Raw genomic sequence first — 25,510 nt, forward strand, 5'->3', positions numbered from 1 at the left:
GTGTTGATTTCGTCGACTAAAACTATGACGAAAAATGTTCGTCCACTACCTTTTTTCACTGACGAAAACGAAATAAGAACTAAATATAAACTAAGCTATGATGTTGCGCTCAGGTGTTGCGCTCTGAAAACAGCAGATCTACAAGCTCACAACGTGCGGCGCGTTGTGAGCTTGTAGATCGGCTGTTTTCAGCATACAACCAAACGTAAAATCAGCCATTACGACGCCATCAGGGCACCGCCAAGATACATTTTAGTCGACTAAATCATCTGTAGATTTAGTCGACTATAATCGTATGACATTTAGTTGACCAAAACTAGACTAACAGTAAAACATTTCAGATGACTCAAATATGACTAAAACTAAATGGAATTTGACTCAAAAGACTATGACTAAAACTGAATCAAAATGTGGTGTCAAAATCAACACTATTGACCACACATGACCCAAAATGAGCTCCTGACCACACAGCTGCTCTGGCATCCTTCATTGGCAGCTTCATGAGTGACCGCACACCCCCAGGCAAGCAGGCCTGTAATGAGGGCCCATTATCACACTGGCACCAATTAACAGGGGGCATGTCCCAGGGCACAAACATTGCATTGCATTGCATGGTATTGTTTTATATTCCAGTGGTTCACAACCTTTTTCTGCATCAGGGCCCACTTGAACATCTCGAAAGGATGCAGCCAGTATTGTATGGCAGAGCATAAACGCATAAACGCAAGATGTGCGCGACACGGGGAAAGATGTGCAAGACCATGAATCCAAGCATTTGCATTGACAAAGCGTTGGCAGATTCCGCCACATAGGTAAAATGATAGTGCAGTGTGACCGTGCCCTTATACAGAGTATTTCCATATTGCAGTATTGTACTTTTACTCAGTGGTGGAAAGTAACTATTAAGCACATTTACTCAAGTACTGTACTTAAGTACGCTTTTGAGGATTTTTGACTTTACTTGATTATATCCAATTTTCAATACTTTTACTTCTACTCCATTACATCTCAGAGGCAAACATTGTACTTTCACTCCACTACAATTATTTGAAAACTTTAGTCACTAGTTACTCTGTAGATTTTGTTACAAAACTACTATTATTATTACAAAACATACATTAACCACTTCAGCCCTACAGTATATATATTTTGCCCATTTGAAAATAGCTGATCTACAAGCTCACAATGCGTCGCATTGTGAGCTTGTAGATCTGCTATTTTCAAAAGATTTTTAGACATGTTACTGTATACTTTTGAAAACTTGTGAAATGGTATTGATACTTTTGCTTAAGTACAAAATGTGAGTACTTTTTTCCACCACTGGTTCTTATAACTATACTGTAGCATCATGTTAGCTACAGCCAACATGTTTCGCCTCAACCCAAATGCATACGTAAATACATGTAAAAAAAAAAATACCCACTGCAGCACAAATCCATTTCTTTCCAGGTGCTTCCCGCAGCTACGGCGCGGGCAGAGGCCCCCAGCGTGTGGCTTCATCACGCGTGACGCATTGCACCGCGGTAGGGAGACAACCAACGCTGTAGGGGCCCTTCTTTCCCTGCGGACCTCCCTGCTCACCACACTCCCGGGGGGATTAGACAAATCAGTCCCCCGTCCCCCCACATCCTCCCCATCTCGGCTTCCCCAGGGAGCCTGTCACACTCTCGCCGGCCCCCCCCGAAAGCAGCTACCAGCCACCATGTCACCCCTCACACAGCACGAGTTCTCTCGTGTTGCTATATATCTTTTAGAACCCTTCCCCCCCCCCCCCCGAGCGTGTGGTGTCTGACTGTATGTGTGTGTGTGTACACAGCAAACTCCTGAGTGTAATAGCTCTTTTCGGCTGCTAAAACCAAGCAAACCGTGCCGTGAAGCGTATTTCAAAGGGTTCTGGCTTTGTTGCCATGGCCTACAGCTCGGTTTCAGATAAGGTTATGAGGAGCTATTTTAGTAGCCTGGTTCCAGACAAATCTGCCATTGCAAAAAATAAATTGCCCCCCGGCAGATTAGGTCTGGCCCCTCTCAATAGAGATTGGATTTCTCTCCCTCCGAAGTTGTAAGGGACCAATCAGGGCCCAGTATGCGAATATGGGGCGGGTTTATCACCAGAGGCATTTTTTGAATTTGCCCCTCGGAAATGCAGGTCCCACACAGAGATTCCAGATTAATGTCTACGCAGTGATAATAGTCTGGCCATGCCAGGCTACTATTTTAGGACCTGCTCAAGAGTATATCCTGTGAGATTATACTTGAATTTTGTTTTTCTAAAATTGCGAAAATAGCAGATCTACAAGCTCACAATGCTTTGCGTTGTGAGCTTGTATAGATTGTCTATTTTCGGGTTATGGATGGTTCTGGGTTACGCTAGAAGAAAAGACGTGTTAGATTAACTCTGAACAGCTGGGTCAATCCTTACACTCTTTACACAATTTAATTGTGCAGGAGCATGCAGATAAACGATCCGGTGAAGCTGTGTCTGTCATTGACCGACTCCTGTACTCTCAGTGGTCTCCCAATGTGGTGTAGCGTACAGTAATTACCATCGATGTAAAAGGCCGGCCCATTTGCTGTGTGCTTGCAAACGCATTAACCCATTAAGACCGGGAACGCGCCTGCGCCATTTTTAGATTTCTTTGGCTATTCAAAAATAGCAGATATACAAACTCATGAGCTTAGATCAGCTATTTTTGTAATATTTTGAAATATTTGCTTCTGGGGGGTCCCTGGAACAAAATATCTTGAGATGAGGGTCGGCGGCCAAATATATTTTGGGTGGACCACTGCACTGATATTAAGGCAACATTTTTCTGAAAACTGTTAGGATTTAGAAGACATTTGTAGAATCCCCAGAAGCAACGATTTGAGTTACAAATGTTTGCTTTAAAAAAAGATATATATATATATTCATATTTGAAGATTTTTCAAAAATAGCAGATCTACAAGCTCATAGCACGGCACTCAGTACCGGGCTATGGGCTTGTATATCTGCTACTTTTGAATAGCCAAACAAATGAAAAAATGACACAGATGCGTTCCCGGTCTTAATGAGTTAACTGAACTGTGTGAGATTGATTAGACCGAAAGGGCCCATTTTTTGAGCACGGAGCTCAAAAAGTTATGCGTAAACCTTTTTTATAGTATTACATTCACATTTCAGGCCGTCATCTAGAATGACTCGTCGCGAGTGCAAGCTGTAGAATAAGTTTAGGTTCCTAGTACGCCAACATTACAAGCGACTTAATGGGGAAATATCACCGACTGCGTTGTAAAAACGGCAACCCTCTCCGGGAAGCAGTCGGAAATAGCAGAGAAAGTAACCAGAAACCCGTGCATGTTCACGCTCGATTACCTTTATGAAGAGAGAGTGGAGACAGGTCGAGCGCTGTTTTTTTTGGGGGCATTTTGCATGGGTTTTGGTTTGACATACTCCTTAGTCTGGTAGAACCCAGCCGGTAATGTGAAAAATAAATACAAAGTGACAAATGTACAACTTCGGCGAAGAGCCGAAAGTATGGGAAAATGTCAAAACAAATTAGAGTCACGGGGTGAGCACGTTTTTTTTTTTTTAAACGCAAAAGCAGACTGCAGCCTGCTGAGGCGTTTCTCACAGGTTTCTGAAATGTCATATTATGCAAATGCGCTGTAATTTCACCTACTGCTCTTAACCGATTTAGCCCGGGAACGCATCCGTGTGTCATTTTTAGATTTCTTTGGGCTATTGAAAAATAGCAGATCTACAAGCTCGTAGCACGGCACAGAGTGCCGCGCTACGAGCTTGTAGATCTGCTATTTTTTAACAATCTTGAAAATGTGTGCAAATCGTTGAATATATATATATTTTAAAGCCAACATTTGTAACTCGAATCTTTGCGTCTGGGGATTCTACAAAGGTCCTCTAAATCCTAACAGTTTTATTAAAACGTATGTTGCTATACAATATCAGTGGTTCTCAAACTTTTTCATGTCAAGGACCCCCAAAATTATATGTATTTGGCCGCGGACCCCCATCTCTAAATATTTAGTTCCAGGGACCCCCATGAAGCAAAGATTTGAGTTACAAATGTTCCATTTAAAAAAAATATATATTCAAATATTCGCAGAAATGTTCAAGATTTTCCAAAAAAATTGCAGATCTACAAGCTTGTATAGTGTGGCACTCGGTGCGGCGCTATGAGCTTGTAGATCTGCTATTTTTGAATAGCCAAAGATATCTTAAAATGACAGCTGCTTTCCCGGCCTTAATGGGCTAAACCTTTTCAGACACTTTAGGCAAACACAAATGTTCCTGTAAACTAAAAAATCGCAAAAGTTGCCCAAACCATAGCTGGCATATTAGGATTATGTAACGTAGGATTACATAATGTATATTTATTATTATTATTATATTTTAATTAGCAGGTAGCAGCGCGGTAAAGGCTGCCTAGCCTCAAACAGTTATTTTTCAATGCAGTTTTAATTTGACTATTCGGATGGCAAGCCCTTCTAATAAGTGATGGTAACGGATCAAAGTGCTGGCCAAATTGAATTCCTTTGTGGAGGTGGCCATTTTTTTTTAAAAATGTGCATGACATGCACACTGGGCAGAGTAAATAGAAACTCATTCAGCCTCTTTGAACATTATCGGTGACTCCGGCAGACAGCGGACTCGTTGAGACTGAGCGAGAGAGAGAGTGCCTCGATAGCCAATCAGTGTCACACAAGTTTAAATTGAAAATCCTGGCCATTTGAATGAGCATTGTCAGCGTGCGTGCGTGCACGCTTAAATGTGTGTGGATGTGGGTGTGCGCGAACAGAGAAACTGCAGTGGGTGGACAAAGTACTCAAAAGTATCTGCAATGTAGAAGTACTCTGTTACAAGTAAAAGTCCGGAATTCAAAATTTACTTGAACAGTATTGGTATCCAAATGTACTTAAAGTATACCAAAAGTAAAAGTACTAAAATGTTTGTCGGCTATTTTCAAATAGCCTAGGTATAACATAGGGCTATTGGTTATTGGTTATGTTTCATAATGTAATAATGCATATCTGCAAAGTAACTAGCAACTAAAGTTTTCAAATAATTGTAGTGGAGTAAAAGTACAATATTTGCCTCTGAGATGTAGCCGAGTATAAGTAAAAGTATCCACAAGTTTCCTAGGGCGTTGTGGGCATCACTTCCTGTCGATTTGATGAGGTATCAGGGATCAAATCGACAGGAAGTGATGCCCACAATGCCATAGGAACTTGTGTAGCCTATAGACAATTGAAAATACTCTAGTAAAGCAAAAGTACCTACTAAAAGCACAGTACTTAGTTACTTTACACCACTGAGAAACAGTCACTTGAGGTGGGGACTGGAGCTGCCGTCAACTTTATGCTCAGACAACACTGACCCCAAGTGGCCGGTCACAGTAAAATTGCTCCAACAAACGAATGTAGCTAAATTATCATGACTCATCATGATATGTTATATTGTCGCTTTGGGACACGTTGTGAGCTTGTAGGTCGGCTATTTACTGTATTTTCAAATAGCCAAAGTATTTAGGAATTAAGTGGTTAATGCATGTTTTGTAATATTTGCCTCTGATATGTAGTGGAGTAGAAGTAAAAGTACTGAAAATTGAAAATACTCCAGTAAAGAAAAAAAAATCCTCAAATGTGTACTAAAGTACAGTACTTGAGTACATGTAGGCCTTCTTAGTCACTCTCCACCACTGTCCCGCGTCCAGTTCAGTAAATGTCAAGTCATTCAAGGAAGTGGTTTATTTGTTGTTTCTTTCGTCCAACATACCAAACATTTCTTTTACCTTGTTCCACTGTGCATATTCCGTAAAGCGTAAACAGGCATTTCAGGTACTTCTGTGGCCATGAATGACGGTGAAAGCATGTTCCAACTGACTGGAAATAAGCACAATGTACTGTATGACACAACAGACTATCAGTGCTTCTCAAACCTTTTCATGCCGGGGACCCCCAAATTGATATATAGTTGGCCGCGGACCCCCATCTGAAAATATGTTGTACCAGGGACTCCCAAGCAAAAAAAAATGGTGCTAAAATCTTCGCTTTAAAATAATATTAAAGGATTTGCACAAATCTTCACGATTTTTCAAAAAATAGCAGATCTACAAGCTAATTGCAGATCTACAAGCTACATCATTGGTTCTCAAAGTGGGGCCCGGGGACCCCCAGGGGTCCTTGACAGGGTTCCTGCCCCCCCCCCTGCATATTCCATCCTGATTGGCTTCCAAATTTTGCAGGATTGGTTTGTTTTTAACAAAATGTCTCAAATCATCAACGCAGCATGCGATTTCCATGAAATTCTGCACACACACACATTCCCACTCGACAGAGGAAGAAATGCCACTTGAACTTTTTCAAATCAGCCTCATGGTGGCGCTATAACAGGCCGTGCAAAACACATTTTTTGATATTACTCCACACAGATTCTGTTCAAAAATCACGCAAATCAGTACACAGTATCTCCATAGTCATGTGATCAACACAGATCTGTTCGATTTTTCATATTCCATCCTAATTGGCTAACATTGGCTTCCAAAGTTTACAGGAGAGGTCCGTTTTGAACAAAACATGAACACAGCATGCAATTTCCGTGATTTGCACGGGCACGCACCTTCCCACTAGGCAGAGGAAGAAACCCTTTTCACATTGGCCTTTTATAGCGCCACCAGCAGGTCTAATTTTGCACAAACAAATGGAACAAAATGCCTCAAATCATGAATGCAGTGTCCGATTGAAAGGCCTAAGAAGAAATGGCACCCTTTTCCCATTGGCCTATTATAGCGCCACCAGGAGGCCACAATAACCTATACCTGACCTGGCGGAGACCTGTGCTCTGATGAGCACTTTTTCTAGTTTTAATGTATTTCTAAGCATGACCAATAATATATCTCTGCTGTCGGGAAGAAACCAGCTATTAACTTTTCAGAAAAAAAAAGAAAAAAAACATGTTTTAGAACAACACAACACTGTCTCATCAAAGTTGGTACGTGCCTTTATACGTTGTCAGATACTTGAATGTATCCTTATATTATCATCACTTTACCCAAATACAGCTCAGGTGGAGTTAGGAGGTTTTTGACCATTAATGTGGAGATGGTTTCTGCCCGACAGCAACGATTATACTGTAAATACCTTTTGTTTAACCAGGAGGTCACATTGAGATTAAAAACCTCTTGTGCAAGTGAGACCTATCCAATGAGGGCCAAAGCGGTATAAAAGTAGATAAAATGCAGAATTACAAAACAGTACATTAAATGATAAAACCCATAAATCTCTTATGAGTTAGAAGAGCTTGTTTAAGCTCTCCAAGTGCCAAGCTGAAATACTTTATAAGCTAATTGTTAAACTTTCTGGCAAGGCTCTAAGTAGCACTATTCTTATTTAATACTATAGCCATCCTAGCACCAACCAGCAATCAATTCTTCACAACTCCAAGAAGACCTATATTGCAAGTAAAAGTCCGGAATTAAAAATGTACTTGAGTAAAAGTACAAAAGTATTGGTATCAAAATGTACTTAAAGTACCAAAAGTAAAAGTACAAAAAAAAAATAAAATAGCAGAAATAGCAGAAAATAGCCAGTCTACAAGCTCAAAACGATGCGACGCATTGTAAGCTTGTAGATAGGCTATTTTCAAATAGCCTCGGTATAAAACAGGGCTACAATGGTTAATGTACATTTTATAATGTAATAATTTATATCTGCAAAGTAACTAGTAACTTACATTTTCAAATCAGTGTAGTGGAGTAAAAGTACAATATTTGCCTCTGAGATGCAGTGGAGTAAAAGCAAAAATATTCACAATTGGAAATACACTTTACACCACTGCCGTGTAGTCATGGAAATCAGTATGTTTGTGCAAAATGTGTCCATGCCGTGCAGAGTGGTTCAGCAGTAGCTACCGGGGGAGCTGCATCTTACTAAGTCAGCATTCAGTCACAACTGAAATATTTTGGTAGAGAAATCAGAATTGCATGTTTTATCAGTGGCCCACATGTACACATGTGCTTCAGTCCGTGTAGCTAACTTAGAGAAGCAGTTTTGTAATCAGAAGGTCACCGGTCCAACCCCCGGCCACAGAGGTAGGAAGGTGCCAGACTATTTAGAGCTTTATAAACTAGTAAAATAATGTTTAAATCAATCCTAAAAACAACCGGGAGCCAGTGTAGTGAAGCTAGAACTGGAGTAATTATGTTCTCTCATCTTAGTTTTAGTTAAAACTCTGGCTGCCGCATTTTGAACACGGTGTAATCTGTCAGTTGTTTTCTTTGGCAGGCCAGAGAAAAGTGTCCCTAACAGTATACCCCTAGCAGTTCCCCGTCCAAGCGCTCATCAAGACCGTCTGAGCAGCCATCAGCTGGCTAAAGCTGAAACTGAATTTCCCCCTGCAGGTTTTAAAATACAGGATTGTTGCACCTGGCTGAACACTGCAACACCCCACGTGAACTTATCTCATGTGATCGCATGCAGACGCGGATGTAAACAAACCGGAGCCGGTTAAACTTGCTATGCGATTATGCTCCGACTGCTGTTATGTTGGGCTCCAACTGCTGTTCAGCACTTTGTAACTCATGTTTTGAAAAGTGCTACATAAATAAAGTTATTATTACTATTATGGGTAACGAACAAACGATTGTGACATGTCTGGGAAGACACGTCATGGACAGTTGTGTTCTTACCGCATATCGACAGCTCTCAGCAATGCACTCACAACAGGTTTCACTGAACTTCTGTCCCCTTACTTGTCTCTCTCGGACAGTACCAGTGGTGGAAAAAGTACTTGAATATTTCACTTAAGTAAAAGCATCAATGCTGAAATGTAACAATACTCTGTTAATAGTAAAATAAGGTATTCAAAATTTACTTGAGTAAAAGTACAAAAGTGTTGGTGGTATCAAAATGTACTCAAAGTACCAAAAGTAAAAGTACATACTGCACTCATTGTGCAGAATGTCCCTTTTCACAAGTTTAAAAAGTATAAAACTCTTTGAAAATAGCAGATCTACAAGCTCACAATGCGTCGCGATGCGACGCATTGTGAGCTTGTAGATCTGCTATTTTTAAATGGACGAAATATATATAGGGCTGAAGTGGTTAATGTATGTTTTGTGATAATAATCTAAATCTGCAAAGTAATTAGTAACTAAAGCTGTCAAATAATTGTAGTGGAGTAAAAGTACAATATTTGCATCCGAGATGTAGTGGAGTAGAAGTAAAAGTGTTGGGAAAAAAATGGAAATACAGTAAAGTAAAACATCCTCAAAAGTGTACTCAAAAGTACAGTACTTAAGTAAATGTATTTACTTTACACCACTGAGTATTGGAAGAAAATGAACAGCCACAACTTAAGGTGGGCTGAAAGGCTATGACTACATCACCTATAGCTTACTTTAAGCCTGTAGGCTAAATGCAGCAATTTCGTAGCAAAACGACAATCAGCTTATGTCTATATCAGAGTTGCCACGTCTGCTTAGTATAACCGACTTTCGACTTGTTTTGATGTCAAGTTGCTTGTAAATATTGGTCGTTGGGGTTTGCGTTTTTTTGGGCTTGTTTTTAAAGTGTAGTTGCTTTGGGTTTGCTTCCTAAATGTTGTTTAAACCAGTGGTTCTCAAACATTTTCATGTCAAGGACCCCCAAGTTAATATGTAAGCGTCCGCATATCCCCATCTGAAAACATGTTTGGCCAGGGACCCCTGTACCAGATTTGTGTTGCACTTTTTTTCCCAAGATTTTTTTGAAGATAGCAGATCTTCAAGCTTACAACGCATTGCATCGCGACACGTTGCGAGCTTGTAGATCGGCAATTTTCAAATAGCCTATGTAATAACCTATAGGTTTTAAGTGCTCATGTGTTAGTCGCTTCTTTTGGTCTCGTTTTCATAGACCTGGTTGCTCATTTCTCTCGCAAAGTCTGGCAACGCTGGTCTATAGACACGAAGGAAAAGAGAGCATGCCGAGCTAGCCCACTGTGTCACTGGGCCATGCCAGCACTCCAGCGTTTAAACGTACGGGAGGGGGTGCTTTCGGTTGGCAGGCTGCGAGTGCCTGACAGGTGGATGCACCTGCGGTATTGATGAATCCTGCACGCATAACCCATTTAGACCGGGAAAGAATCGGTCAAGATTTCTTTGGCTATTCAAAAATAGCAGATCTACAAGCTCATAGCGCGGCACCGAGTGCCGCGCTACGAGCTTGTAGATCTGCTATTTTTGAAAAATCATGAAATTCTTTGCAAATCTTTGAATATATATATATATTTTTTAAAGCTAACATTTGTAACTCAAATCTGTGCTTCTGGGGGATTCTACAAATCTCTTCTAAATCCTTATTGAAAAAACTTATGTTGCTATATCTCAAAAACATTTTTCATGTTAAGGGCCCCCAAAATCAAAATATGTTGTTCCAGGGACCCCCAGAAGCAAAGATTTGAGTTGCAAATGTTCGCTTAAACATATATATTCAAAGACTTGCACACATTGTCAAGATGTTTCAATAGCAGATATACAAGAGCTTGTATATCTAATATTTTTGAATAGCCAAAGTATAAAACAATGGTTAAAGTGGTTAGACAGATGCGTTCCCGGTCTTAATGGGTTAACACATTGTCACAGCGTGAAGACGCACAGATAACAAAAGGAGAACACGACAGCCGCTACATTATCAAAGCAGGTGGTTCTTTTAGCAAATCCCCGGTGAACCACAGAGGAAACTGCAGAGCCACTTCATCGAACAGGGACAACCTTTTGGTCACTCTCTCCCACAGAGGGATGGGAGTTACTTACAAAGTTAAACACCGTTCACCGAATAAAGTTGCTGTGGATTATGTAGATGAATGCACAGTGAGTGGTGGAAAAAGTACTGTTTTACTTAAGTTAAAGTATCGATACTGCAATGTAGAATTACTCTGTTACAAGTGAAAGTCCAGAATTAAAAAATATACTTGAGTAAAAGTACAAAAGTATTGGTATCAAAGTACTCATTGTGCATAATGCCCCATTTCACAAGTTCAAAATGTACAACAAATCTTTTGAAAATAGGCTTGTAGATCGGCTATCGGGTTTGTTTAAGGTTATGTCTGAGTCATAATGACAAGCATATACTCTATATGGGCGTATCGGGTTCGTTTATGTTTACAGTATGTCTGAGTTACGTGGCCGTAGTCGGCCGGCCGGCCCTCCCAGTATGACTTTTGAATATAGGATGACTGTGTAATGGGGAATCTGGCAGCCAGCAGCACCTGCTGTGTTTTCAATCAACTCCCTCCTCACACTGCTGGAGAATCCCAGCAGGACTGCCGTTTTGTTTGCCAGGGCAGTTCCTTGTGATATTGATTTATTCCATTCAAATGCTGATCAAATGCTATTTTGTCATTGTCGTGAATAATATTATATATTATATATATAATAACTGAGTGAACTGATAATATCACTGAGTGATTGACACTTTTACTGACAAAAATCCAAATACGCATATATTTGTACAAACAAGCTCTATTAACAAAAACTTAAACACTTAAATGTAACATTGTTTATGAATAAAATGTCATTTTGTCCAATCTGTATGGTAGAGTATGTTCATACAATATCACTTATACAATTGGTTGTATTTTGTCTCCCTGCTCTTCTATTGAGACATTTAGATGTCTGTGTCAAAGGTCATGTCTCACCACAGACACAGGATCTGACACGAATTTTCACCTGATTCAATTTCTCCCCTGAGCAAGCAGGCCGGCTCTATTAGCTCAATAGTAAAACATTCGGCACTTGCGCAGGAAACCAGGTTCAAATTCAGTTAAAGTCTCTGTTATGGACATTCTTAAAGACAAATGCTGCTGTCCCATAGGATTGGCGTCTTATTTGGCTCTGCTGTAATGCGTTTGGTTTTACTTTCGGTTTTATTGTGTGCACTTTAACTGTGTGTTGTTAATTATTGCATTGTTATTTTGTTATTTTAGTTTTACCCCGATTTATTTATTTTAAAGCCTCTTCCTCAAGAGGCGTTGCCTTTAGCCATGGCCACAGTTGGAAATAAGAATTAGTTTTGACTGGTTGAATCGTTGGTTCTCAAAGTGGGGTCCGGGTACCCCCAGGGGTCCTTCGGGGGGTTCCAGGGGGTCCCCAGCAAAATGTGTTAAGATAAAAAAAGCGTCACAATAATTGTAACCACTTTTTATACTTTGGCTATTCAAAAATAGCAGATATAAAAGCTCATAGCGTAGCACCGAGTGCCGCGCTATGAGCTTGTAGATCTGCTATTTTTGCAAAATCTTGAAAATGTGTGCAAATCTTGAAAATGTAGTATTTTTTAAAGTGAACTTTTTTTTTTTAAATCTTTGCTTCTGGGGGTCCCTGGAACCAAATATTTTGACATGGGGGTCCGCGGTCAAATACATATCATTTTGGAGGTCCTTGACATGAAAAAGGTTGGGGACCACTGGGTTAAATAAAAATGAAACAAAATTGAATACATTTCCATTGTGGTCCTTTGATTGCAAAAGTGTGTGTAAACTGATTGCCACGTGTTTGGGGCGGGGACATGTCATGTGCTTCACGTGTCCCATGTTCCAAGCAGTCTCTTGATGCATCTAAACACAGACTATCAGACTAGATCTGTATGTGGATAGGACAGTGTAGAGAGAAAAGACACACATGAGGCATGACAGGAGTCAGATGTGATTATAGTGCACTACCTGGTAGGCATGTCACAACCATTACATCATTGACTGTTTGAAATTCCTTGAAGCTCGCCAGAATTGCGTTTGCATAATCCTTAGAATTGTTTCCACTCATCTGTATAAAAAACATGATTTCCATGATTCGTCCATTTTCAAAATAAATTAAAATCTTTGAGAAGCCTGAAAAGCAAACTTTTTATTTGTATTTATACTTTTCAATTCCAAAAACACAACTGAATCATTAATCATTTCTATGACTCATCAACTACAATGTCATGAGCGTCTGTGACAGCTCTACTACCAGGCGCTCCTATAGATTTAATCTTGGACTGACTTCTGTAAAGCCACCATGGTAATGACACCAGCCTTCATTCCTTAACTCATTTAGACCGGAACAGAATCTGTGTCATTTTTTTGTTTTCTTTGAGCAATTCAAAAATAGCAGATCTAGAAGCTCATAGCGCGGCATCGAGTGCCGCATGAGCTTTTAGATCTGCTATTTTTTGAAAAATCGTGAAAATGTATGCAAATCTTTGAATATATATGTATATATTAAGCGAACATTTGTAACTCAAATCTTTGCTTCTGGGGGATTCTACAAATGTCTTCTAAATCCTAACAGTTTAAAAAAAAACGTATGTTGCTATAATATCAGTGGTTCACGTATCATTTGGGGGTCAAGGACCCCCAAAATGATACCTATTTGGCCGCGGACCCCCATCTCAAAATATTTTGTTCCAGGGACCCCCAGAAGAAAAGATTTGAGTGAAAAAAAGTTTTCTTAAAAAAAAGAGCTATGAGCTTGTAGATCTGCTATTTTTGAATAGCGAAAGTATAAAATAATGTTTATATAGGCCATAACAAAAAATCTAAAATGACACCGATGAGTTCCCTTCCTTAATGGGTTAAAACATGGAGGTTTCTGCCCGGCAGCAACGGTATGAATGTGTAAACTGTGTGTCAGGTGTTGGAGGAAGTGTTCCTTGTAAGGGCAACAACCGGAGCACCGCCCCATGTGAAGAAATGTAAAGTGTTTCAAAGTACGAGGAAATAATTGTTATTTGCAAAAGAGACTACACATGCGACACAGCTGTAGCCTACTTTGCTTGTGGATTTACAGTAACTGCAGGTATTGAAAATGAGCGGTGTGGTCTATGGAGGTAGGTTTGACTGAACTTTTGAAAATACTAACAATTGTTTTATATAATAATCTAAAGGGATTTCAATAGAAATCTAAAGACTATGATTTATTTGTGTTATATGGTTGTCACATTTCATGCTAAGAAAGGAATTGTGAGCTCAATTAATCTTGTGTATTTTTCACTGTATCAACATCCAATATGACCAAAAACAAAAGTGTTTATAGTAATTGGTACAGTAGACACACACACACACACACACACACACACACACACACACACACACACACACACACACACACACACACACACACACACACACACACACACACACACACACACACACACACACACACACACACACACACACATCTCAAAATATTTTGTTCCAGGGACCCCCACAAGCAAATATTTGAGTTACAAATGTTCGTTTTAAAAATATATATTCAAAGATGCAAAAATGTTCACGAATTCTTTTAAACAGACAAATAAATCTAAAATGACACAGATGCGTTCCTGGTCTTAATGTGTTTGATTTTTCACTATTTATAATTGATAATTTGTTTTTTCATTCTGTTGCTGATTTTGTAATTTTTCAGTTTTATGTAAAGAACTTGTAATCTTTTTTTTTATTTTTTTTTTAAGAATCATCATTATAATTAATATATACTGTAACAGGAAGATCAAAATGTCCAAACGTTCTCCGGCTGAGATCAAGATTCCTTTTTGTTTTGGGATATGCGAGCAACACTACTTTTTCTGACACAGCCGCACCTATTATGACAAAGCGTATATTTCTGTCTGACAGGGCATGGTGGAAGCATATCAGAGTCTTATGAACGGAGGATTGTTTTGGTTGGGAAGACAGGCGTGGGGAAGAGCGCGGCAGGAAACACCATCTTGGGGAGAGAGGCTTTCGAATCGGAGCTGTCCCCGTCTTCCCTGACGTCCGAGTGCAAGAAAGCCAAGGGAGAGGTCGACGGACGGCGGGTCGCCGTCATAGACACGCCAGGTCTGTTCGACACGAACCTGTCCCAAGAGGAGGTGCTGAGAAGGATCAAGACGTGCGTCTCCCTGTCCGCCCCTGGGCCTCACGCCTTCCTGGTGCTGATCCAGCTGGGGAGGTTCACGCAGGAGGAAATAGACACGGTCAAGATGATCCAGACCACGTTCGGCGAAGCCTCGGCCAAGCACACCATGGTGCTGTTCACCCACGGCGACAAGCTGAAGAAACAGACCATCGAAGAGTTTGTTTCGGAGAGCAAGGATCTGAGCGGAATCGTCGGCAACTGCTACGGACGATACCACGTCTTCAACAACGAGGTCAAAGACCACGGGCAGATCTCCCGGCTCCTCGACAAGATCGACCGGATGGTCATGGACAATGGCGGGATGCACTACACCAACGAGATGTTCGGGATCGCGGAGGACGCCATCGAAAAGGAGAAAGCCAAGCTCATGAAGGAGTACGAGGCGGAGGAGCAAAAAGAGCTGAAAGACCTGCGATTTACTCTCGTGGGAATGTCCCTCCACAAGGAGGAGAAGATCGTGCATCACCGGTACGAGTCCAAAGCTAGGACCCAGGCCGAGAAGTCAAACGACTTCGTGAAAGCTCCCGTTATCGCGGCCGCGGCGATGGGCGGCGCCACCATCGGCTTTCTGCTGGGAGTCTGCGGAGGCCCGATCGGCATGTTGGTGGGGACGGCGGTCGGAGCGGCCGTCGGAGCCACCGTCGGCGCAGTGAGCGTGGCGATCAGCGTCTCGGATAAATGCAACGTGCAATGAGAGAGTCGAAGTCGTTTTGCCTGTTTGTGATTCGTTTCATTTATTACAGTCATGCTATGAATCCAGTAATTATGCTATGAACCTGTTTTATATACACACACAATGCGTCCCTCCAGTACTACAGTATAGAAGGGCTTTTGAGTGTGGCTTGCCAACCCATTTGTTTTAACCCATTAAAGCGTGTCATTTTTAGATTTCTTTGGCTATTCAAAAATAGCAGATCTACAAGCTCATTTCGTGGCACCGAGTGCCCCGCTACGAGCTTGTAGATCTGCTATTTTTTTTTAATCGTGAAAATGTGTGTAAACCTTTGAATATATATATTTTTAAAGCAAAATGTTTTAACTCAAATCTTTGCTTCGGGGGGGATTCTACAATTGTTTTTGAAAAGTTTTTAGAAAAATGTGATGTCGCTATAATCAGTGGTTCTCGAACATGTACATGAACATGTATTTGGCCACGGACCCCCCATCTCAAAATATTTTGTCCCCCCCCCCCCCCCCAAGAAGTTGTCGAGCCAAAAATGTTCACTTTAAAAATACATATATATTCAAAGATCTGCAAAAAATGTTCACGATTTTTCAAAAAATAGCAGATCTACAAGCTCATACCGAGCTTGTATATCTGCTATTTCTGAATAGCCAAGTAAATCTTAAAATGACACAGATGCGTTCTCGGTCTTAAAGGGTTAAATATATATTTTTTAATAGATATGTCTGAACTAAAATCTAATTGATTTGGAAAGAACATGAAAAATCTATCACTATCCCTTGACCATGGCAAAACCTGTCAGGTTAGTCTTTGTTAGATTGCTATTGGTGAATCTGTAATCCAGTAAAACCTGTCAGTACGTTCAAATTAGGCTGGGAAATGACAGACATCTTCTATGATGACGCAAGAAAGTGCAATCCCAGTTGCTGAGCAGGCTGCAAGACGATCGTGTGAGGAAAGCTTCAGTAAGCCTGTACGTTGAATCATCAAATACAACAGTGAAAAATGATAGACATAATTGTCGGCTAATTAAAGTTACTGTAGTCATGGATTGAGCAAAAGAGGCTTCCTCTCGGATTACATAAAAGTAATTACGTAAAAAGGATTACATAAAAGTGATCCCTGGGGGTCCGGGGACCCCCAGGGATCCCTGAGGGGGTTTCAGGGGGTCCTCAGCAAAATGACTTATAAAGCATCGCAATCAGCTTAACCACTTTAACCCTATATATATATATAGGCTATTAGAAAACAGACGATTTTATTGAAATACCTGTCCATGATTGAAAAATGCGACACGCTATTGTTTGATTGTCTCGTTTTATTTCTCACTATTTATATTTTATAAATTCGTTTTTTCATTCATTCTGATTTTATAATGTTTTCAGTTTTATGTAAAGAACTGTAATCTTAAAAAAAAAAGTCATCAATATAATTAATATATGCTGTAACAGGAAGATCAACAGTTAGTCTAATCTTTTGCGATTTTGTGTAAGTTGTAGACATGTAATGATCAATAAATACACGTAAAACATGTATTTTCTTATTTGTTTTTTATTGAGAAGGATGGCATGACTAGTTTTGACTTTTGACACTCAGATTGGCTTGGCCATGCTCAGAGATCAGACATCAGAGAGTCATGTAGAGAGGCCAGGTGTAGTGTGACATCTAGTGGCTGAATCTTGTCTATGCAGTAGCACCTTCAAAGTGTTTTGCAGTGGTGTAAAGTAACAAGTACATTTACTCAAGTACTGTACTTAAGCACAATGTTGAGGTACTTTTACTTTACTGAAGTATTTCCAATTGTCTATACTTTTACTTCTACTCCACTACATCTCAGAGGCGAATATTGTACTTTTACTCCACTACAATGATTTGAAAACTTGACTTACTAGTTACTCTGCAGATATAAATATATTACATTATAAAACATAAAAGCTCACAACGCGTTGATCTACAAGCTACAAGCTCACAAAATCTACAATCTACAAGCTCACAACGTGTCGCATTGCGACACGTTGTGAGCTTGTAGATCTGCTATTTTCAAACATTTTATTACAGTTACTTGTGGTACTTTAAGTACATTTTGATATGAATACCTTTATACTTTTAAGTACATTTTGAATTCCGGACTTTTACTTGTATCAGAGTACTTCTTCATTGCAGTATTGATACTTTTAAAACATTTGAGTACTTTTTTCCCACCACTGGTGTTTTGGCACTGTATGCTGTGTGTTTGAATGTTGGCACAGTTGTCAGCCAAGGCCTGCAGGGTTGCTTCAAAGCCTGCATTAGCAAATATTTGCAGGAGGATAGAGTAATCAATGGCTAATTTACACCGTTGTACAACACATGTATGAATCAGGCTTAAATTGACCAGGTTCTCATATAATGACCAATGTCAAGGGTACTATATAACGCTTTGTTGTTTGTTCAGCACAAACTGTAAAACTGTGCTCTTGTGTGCCAGCGCTCAACACATAAGTGTCATATACTCTGTTGGTTCTCAAAGTCGGGTCCGGGGACCCCCAGGGGTCCTTGGGGGGGATCCAGGGGGTCCCCAGAAAAATGTGTTAATATGGTATCACAATAATGTTAACCTTTTATACTTTAGCTATTCAAAAATAGCAGATATACAAGCTCATAGCGCGGCACCGAGTGCCGCGCTATGAGCTTGTAGATCTGCTATTTTTAGCGGTGCCAACCGCTCTACACTTGACTTTGTCCGTATGTCCGTCCGTCCGTCCGTATCAGCACGGGATGATGAGCACGGGATTTTACACAGCTATAACTCCAGTTTGCAACATGCCACCAAGTCCAAATATGGTATGTGGACTTAGACCACCAATAGGGACGAGCATGAATTGCTGAAGTTATCACAGCGGGGTCCAGGGACCCCCCGCGTATGTTCTGTCCGTCCGCCCGTTTAGGGCACGGGATTTAAAACAGCTATAACTCCAGGTTGAAGCCTGCCACCAAGTCCTAATTTGGTTTGTGGACTTACACCACCAATAGGGACGAGCATGAATTTCTGAAGTTATCACAGCGGGGTCCAGGGACCCCCCGCGTATGTTCTGTCCGTCCGCCCGTTTAGGGCACAGGATTTAAAACAGCTATAACTCCAGTTTGCAGCATGCCACCAAGTCCACATTTGGTATGTGGACTTACACCACAAATAGGGACGAGCATGAATTGCTGAAGTTATCACAGCGGGGTCCAGGGACCCCCCGCGTATGTTCTGTCCGTCCGCCCGTTTAGGGCACGGGATTTAAAACAGCTATAACTCCAGGTTGAAGCCTGCCACCAAGTCCTAATTTGGTTTGTGGACTTACACCACCAATAGGGACGAGCATGAATTTCTGAAGTTATCACAGCGGGGTCCAGGGACCCCCCGCGTATGTTCTGTCCGTCCGCCCGTTTAGGGCACAGGATTTAAAACAGCTATAACTCCAGTTTGCAGCATGCCACCAAGTCCACATTTGGTATGTGGACTTACACCACAAATAGGGACGAGCATGAATTGCTGAAGTTATCAAAGCGGGGTCCAGGGACCCCCCGCGTATGTTATGTCCGTCCGCCCGTTTAGGGCACGGGATTTAAAACAGCTATAACTCCAGTTTGCAGCATGCCACCAAGTCCAAATTTGGTATGTGGACTTAGACCACCAATAGGGACGAGCATGAATTGCTGAAGCCCCGCCCCCTCTGTCTTCCCATTGGCTGGCCTTTAAACAGCCATAACTCACGTTCGCAGCATGCTACGGAGTACAAATTTTGTGCATGGACTAAAACCACCAATAGGGACAAACTGTAATTACTTAAGCCACGCCCCCTCTATCTGCCCATTGGCTGGGCTTTAAACAGCCATTATTCCAGTTTGCAGCATGCTACCAAGTACAAATTTGGTAAGTGGACTCAGACCACCAATAGGGACGAACTGAAATGAGTTACGCCCCGCCCCAAAGGCACCGCTTCCTTCACACAGGGTGTGATTTTTTGAAAAATCTTGATTTTTGTTGCAAACCTTTGAATGAATATATATATATATATATATATATATATATATATATATATATATATATATATATATATATATTTTTTTTTTTTTTTTAAAGGGAACATTTGTAATTCATATTTGAGATGGGGGTCCACGGCCAAATACATATCATGTTAGGGGTCCTTTGAGAATCACTGATATACTCCATGCATACATTGCCAAATTGACTTTGCTACAGGCTCCCACTGTACATGCACTTGTTTTTTGAACAAATACATATACTGTATAACCAACCTTTATATTATATACCATATATCTCCTGCAATGTAATTCTGTTAAACAAATAAATAAACATCTTGTCTCGCTTTTGTAATGATAGAAGCTAAATATGTATAGCATGTTTTTCTAAATATGTATAGCATGTTTTTCTATGATTAATTGTGGTCAAACATTCTTCATATGAGATGTCTACAATGCAAAACACTACATTATTTAATGCACTTAATACTTAATATTACAGACTATCTTTTTCTTCATAATAATTATAACACTTGGGACCTCAAATATTGATGCCTGTGTCACAAGTATTGCCTCACTCCCCCCTTTTTTCGTTTCTGATTTGCATAGACAAAAAAAAACAATATGAATAATTTGTGACTAGTTATCTTTAAATGACTGAATACTGTATTAACACTGCTGCCTGCAATAAGCATTTGGTACTGTTATAACCGTGAGGTGTTGACATCGGGAGGAAAAGAGAACAGTCTCCAAGTGTACAAAAACACACAGTGGGAGGATAGCCTGGGAACCTGATGAATCTGCCAGCTCGTGTTTCATTTGCTGTCTGGTGGAGCCAGGCTAGTGGGAGGAGAGGGCACACAACACTAAAAGAAGGTTACTAAAGGTTGTTCCATCACTGGGAAAAGCACAACAAAATTTGTTTTGTACTTGGGCGCCAGCAGTGGTGGAAAAAGTACTCAAATGTTTTACTTAAGTAAAAGTATCAATACTGCAATGTAGAAGTGCACTGTTACAAGTAAAAGTTCAGAATTCAACATTTACTTGAGTAAAAGAACAAAAATATTGGCAGCAAAATGTACTTAAAGTACCAAAAGCAAAAGTACTAAAATGCTTGAAAATCTACAAGCTCACAATAGGGCTAATGTAATAATGTATATATGCCAGTCAAGCAACGAACACCAAAGCTAGCAGATCTACAAGCTCACAACACGTTGCAGCAGTGCACTGTGTTGTGAGCTTAAAAATGCGCTAGTTTCAAAAACAGCCCTGCTAAAGAACCAAAAAATCCACACACCCTATCGGGCTGTTATTTCTGCAGATGTGTGCTAGCACACAGCACAGAGGGGGGGGGGCGGACCACTCGAGGGGCCCTTCTGATCAAATCGTGAGAGTAAAATAACTGACATCATATCATAAACACAAAATACCGCTTACTGAATCAAGCAACCTGCAAGACAAGCTTCAAGTTCTATTTAGCATTGGCTCTCAAAGTGTCATTTTCAATTTCCCCAAGTTCACAAAACTTCACTCTTCCTTCTGGAGTGGCATTAAACCTGCCAGTCTCCAGAGCTAATGGTAGTGTTCCTGACCGTATTTGTGCACATAGAGATCGTTGTCTTTTGCTTAAATTATACTTTACATACGGTTCTACAATGTACCTGTATTTTATGAGACAATAGGTTCGTAACTTGGGCTTACACACCATCTATCACTACACCATTGCTCTTTATATCTGGAAAACATTGTACTTCTAATTTTGTGAACGTCACATTAATATAAATAAACATAAAAATAAAAAACAAATCATTTGAATAAAAAAAAGATCTCAATTCTTTTGTCCAAGAGTGACAAATCTAAAATCGCTGTTAATTTCTTTTTTTTTTTTTATATATCTGTTATTTTTTAATAGCTCAAATAAAAAATAAAAAATGACACAGATTATTTCCCGGTCTAAATGGGTTAAATACCCAAGAGAGCAAAGCAGCGTATATTAAGTGGGGTCCAGGGACCCTCAGGGTTCCTTGGTGGGGTCCAAATGGGCCCTTACAGGTCTGTAACACTGATAGTGTACAAATGGACCCATTGTTCTACATTGTTCTGGCATATATTCCACAGTGTTCTATCTCTTTGAGTGATGGAATGACAAGCTACATTGCGGTTGACAACTTGACAATGAGTTGTGATTTTGTTTATTTACAATACTGTCCTGTCAGTGTCACACATTTTTCACAGCGAGAAAGAGAATTTCGCATTGCCAAATACATGGCAGTGTCATCAAAGACAGTCAACACACACTTTGTTGGTTGAATTTACATAAAACATTGAGCAGCAGCCATACCTACAAATTGTGTGTGAGTGAGTGTGTGTGTGTGTGTGTGTGTGTGTGTGTGTGTGTGTGTGTGTGTGTGTGTGTGTGTGTGTGTGTGTGTGTGTGTGCGTGTGTGTGTGCGCGTGCGTGTGTGTCTGTATATGTATATGTATATATTTGTGTATATGTTTTTCCAGGGACCCCCACAAGCAAAGATTTGAGTAACAAATGCTCACTTTAAAAGTATATATATATTCAAAGATTTGCAACACATTTTCACAATTTTCAAAAATAGCAGATCTACAAGCTCAATCTGCTATTTTTTGATAGCCAAAGACATCTAAAATGACACAGATGCACATTTTTAAATGATGTGAAATCAACTATTAACACATTGCCTGCCAGAGTTTTTTCAGATTTTTAGCTGTTGCCTGCCAGGGTTTTGCCATGTTTTTGGTACCTGTTCGCGTAGCCACAGATTTTTTTCCTCCAGTATGATTGATCCCCAGATGGTTTCTAATCACAGATGAGATTCAGGTGTGGTTTCACAAATGTCAACGAGGTCATTTTGACCTCGTTGACATGTTTGGTTGATGTTTCAATATAGCTCAAAAGCAGTAGTTTTAAACCAAAAAACAAAGTGAATTGTTTGTCCGTTTGAATTTTAACATTGAAGTGAATGGAGCAGCAAATCTTCGAACATTTTTAGCTCCTAATCTGTTCATAATTCGACAAGGGTTGAAATTATAAAAAAATGCAAAAACATTTTTTTTTTCCTTTTTTCCAAAGACGTATATATACGTCTTTGGCAGACAACAGCTGATAATTAAAAGACGTATATATACGTCTTTGGCAGCTAATGTGTTAAAATAGGGCTCAAGTGGTTAAAAACTGGGTCAACTCATTCTTTTCATCTTTACAGGATCCAGAAAGCCGAAAAGCACCAACGAACTACGACTCATTCTAGTCGGGAAGACGGGAGTCGGGAAGAGCGCCTCTGGAAACACCATCTTGGGCAGGGAAGCCTTCTTATCCGAGCTGTCCCCGGCCGCCAAAACGAAGGAATGCAACAAAGCCAACGGAGAGGTCGACGGACGAAAAGTCTCCGTTACAGACACCCCGGGCCTGTTCGACACAGATCTGACCCAAGAGGAGGTGCTGAGAAGGATCGAGATGTGCGTCTCTCTGTCGGCTCCCGGTCCACACGCCTTCTTGGTGGTGATTCAACTGGGGAGGTTCACGCAGGAGGAGAGAGACACGGTCGAGATTATCCGAGCCACGTTCGGCAAGGAGTCGGGCAGATACACGATGCTGCTCTTCACCCACGGAGAGAGGCTGAAGAGGCAAACAATCGAGGAGTTTATTTCGAAGAGCGAAGAGTTGAGCGACATCGTTCGGAAGTGTCACGGGCGGTACCACGTTTTCAGCAACGAGGCGAAAGAGCCGTCGCAGACCAGTGGACTCCTTCATAAGGTCGATCAAATGGTCGCGGAGAACGGCGGCGAGGGGCACTACACCAAAAAGATGTTCCGAAAGGCAAAAAAAGACGGCAAAAAAGAACAGAAGAGGCTTTCGAAAGACTCTCGGGTAAAAGAGAGGCAAGGGGAGAAGTTGTCGACAGATGAAAGAGAGAATGGGTCTGTAACTCTCAAGAGTTACAGACCCATAAGGGTCCATTTGGTTCCATTTGTACACTCTCAGGAGTTACAGACCCATAAGGGTCCATTTGTTTCCTAACTATCCATCATTTAACTGGGGACCCCCTGGAACTCCTTCAAGGACCCCTGGGGGTCCCCGGACCCCACTTTGAGAACCAATGCCCTAAGAATTGTACTTTCACTTTAGCAAACCCGATATAACAAATTGTTTTGTATGCTACAATTTGTTGTGTTTTCTACTCAACAGAAAATGCATGGTAGCCTACTCTTTCTTGACTGTTTGTTTCAGTGACTTTATTGATATACTCTAGGGCTACAGCTGTATACATTTTCTTAATTAAACTTAAATGGGACGTTTTGCTTTGTTTTTCTTTCCCCTTCAAGATACAACACTTAATTAAAATTATTACTTGGCTCTATGAACACAGCAAAGGGAATGGTGTTTTTATAACAAAAGGGCAGCAACACAATTTAAATGTCACAATCACTATTCATCATAACACAGGGAAACGTTCATATCAACGCTATTGCAATCAGCATAAGGAGCTGCAGCAACACCTGTGTGAGAATGCTGTTGATGACCTACAAGTTTGTTATTTCACACCATTGCAGCTTCCAAGCTCGTCATCAAGCTCAGGGGCCAAGAGTAAGTGGTGATCCAGATACAGTATAAGGATGGTGCCAGTGTCGGCCCAAAGTGCAGTTGTAGGAAAAGTACTCAAATGTTTTACTTAAGTAAAAGTATCAATACTGCAATGTAGAAGTGCTCTGTTAGAAATAAAAGTCCGGAATTAAAAATGTACTTGAGTAAAAGTACAAAAGTATTGGTATCAAAATGTACTTAAAGTACCAAAAGTAAAAGTACTAAAATGTTTGAAAACAGCCTAGGTATAAAATAAGGCTAAAGTGGTTAATGTATGTTTTATAATGTAATAAAACATGCATAATGTGGAGTAAAAGTGCAATATTTGCCTCTGAGATAGTGGAATAGAAGTAAAAGTATTGACAATTGGAAATATTCCAGTAAAGTAAAAGCACCTCAACATTGTACTTAAGTACAGTACTTGGGTAAATGTAGCCTAATTAGTTATCACTGCCTACTTAGACATCACTGCCAAAGCGTTTGCCCAAAACATAAAACAAGTGCCCAAAACTAGAACAAAAATATGGGTCAATGTTTCTTTCAACGTTTTGGCACCAATGGAAATAGATTTACATCTGTGAAATATTAGCAAACAATGTTTAAAACATAGAATTATCACAGCCAATGTTAAAATTGTAATCATGCTATTAAAAAAGTGGACCATACATGGAAGGAGCCAAGTTATACTACATATCAGCGTCACATTTGGTGTACTGTTTATTCAATTGATTGGCCAAAAAAGAAAATAGCACATTATGGCATTTTTCTGACTTCTTCATTTGTGTAAGTGATGGCAGGGGTGAGACTTTGGAACCCATGGGCCTCCGTTCTATACATTAGATATAGATGTGTTGCATCTAAACAGTCTGATGAATTGTCATTTCCTTAAGAGCCTGCACACACAACCATAACCGGTTGTTGTGGTTTTGAAGTGACAAATACACAGTTGGTAGAAGCCTCCATTTTGCAGTATAAACTCAGACAGGTTACATTTGAAGTTATCTGAATTTCATCATTCAATGTGTTCTGCAGATATTGAAACTTATCCAGTAATTAATAGAAGTAACGATGCACATGCTACTATCAGTCAGTGAGGAAGACCATCATTGTTACTTTGTAAAAGTAGGCCTCACCTAAATGAAACTTTGAACAGCTTCAAATTTTGTTTTTCGTAGTCTGAGTGAATCTTAGAATTATGCTACAAAAGATGAGTGAAGCTAACTTCTTCAACATTCATAAATCAGTTCGAACCAATGACCGCCAGAAGGCACTTAAACATTCAACATAAAA

The 25,510-nt window shown here is 40.3% G+C and overlaps 1 protein-coding gene across 2 annotated transcripts; it reads left to right on the top strand.

The window, feature by feature from the left end:
- The first annotated feature begins 13,750 nt into the window (after positions 1-13,750).
- LOC311036727 (GTPase IMAP family member 9-like) lies at positions 13,751-23,878 on the top strand. Of its 2 annotated transcripts, none has more exons than XM_084045633.1 (2): positions 13,751-13,842; positions 14,630-16,686. In XM_084045633.1, exons 1-2 carry the CDS (start codon positions 13,821-13,823, stop codon positions 15,604-15,606), a joined length of 999 nt encoding a protein of 332 aa, XP_083901759.1. In that variant the 5' UTR covers positions 13,751-13,820; the 3' UTR covers positions 15,607-16,686. The 2 variants fall into 2 exon arrangements, with proteins under 2 accessions (XP_083901759.1, XP_083901760.1); XM_084045634.1 differs by lacking the exon at positions 14,630-16,686 and adding an exon at positions 22,842-23,878 and having other exon boundaries at positions 13,754-13,842.
- Positions 23,879-25,510: the final 1,632 nt, after the last annotated feature.

This window comes from Gymnoscopelus microlampas (assembly GCF_963454915.1).
Source record: "Gymnoscopelus microlampas genome assembly, chromosome: 20".
In the NCBI taxonomy this organism is placed as follows: domain Eukaryota; kingdom Metazoa; phylum Chordata; class Actinopteri; order Myctophiformes; family Myctophidae; genus Gymnoscopelus; species Gymnoscopelus microlampas.

Coding starts and splice junctions, on each gene's coding strand:
- LOC311036727 (XM_084045633.1), top strand. CDS start 13,821: ATGAGCGGTGTGGTCTATGGAG. Junction 13,843..14,629: donor GAGCGGTGTGGTCTATGGAG/GTAGGTTTGACT, acceptor TCTGTCTGACAG/GGCATGGTGGAAGCATATCA.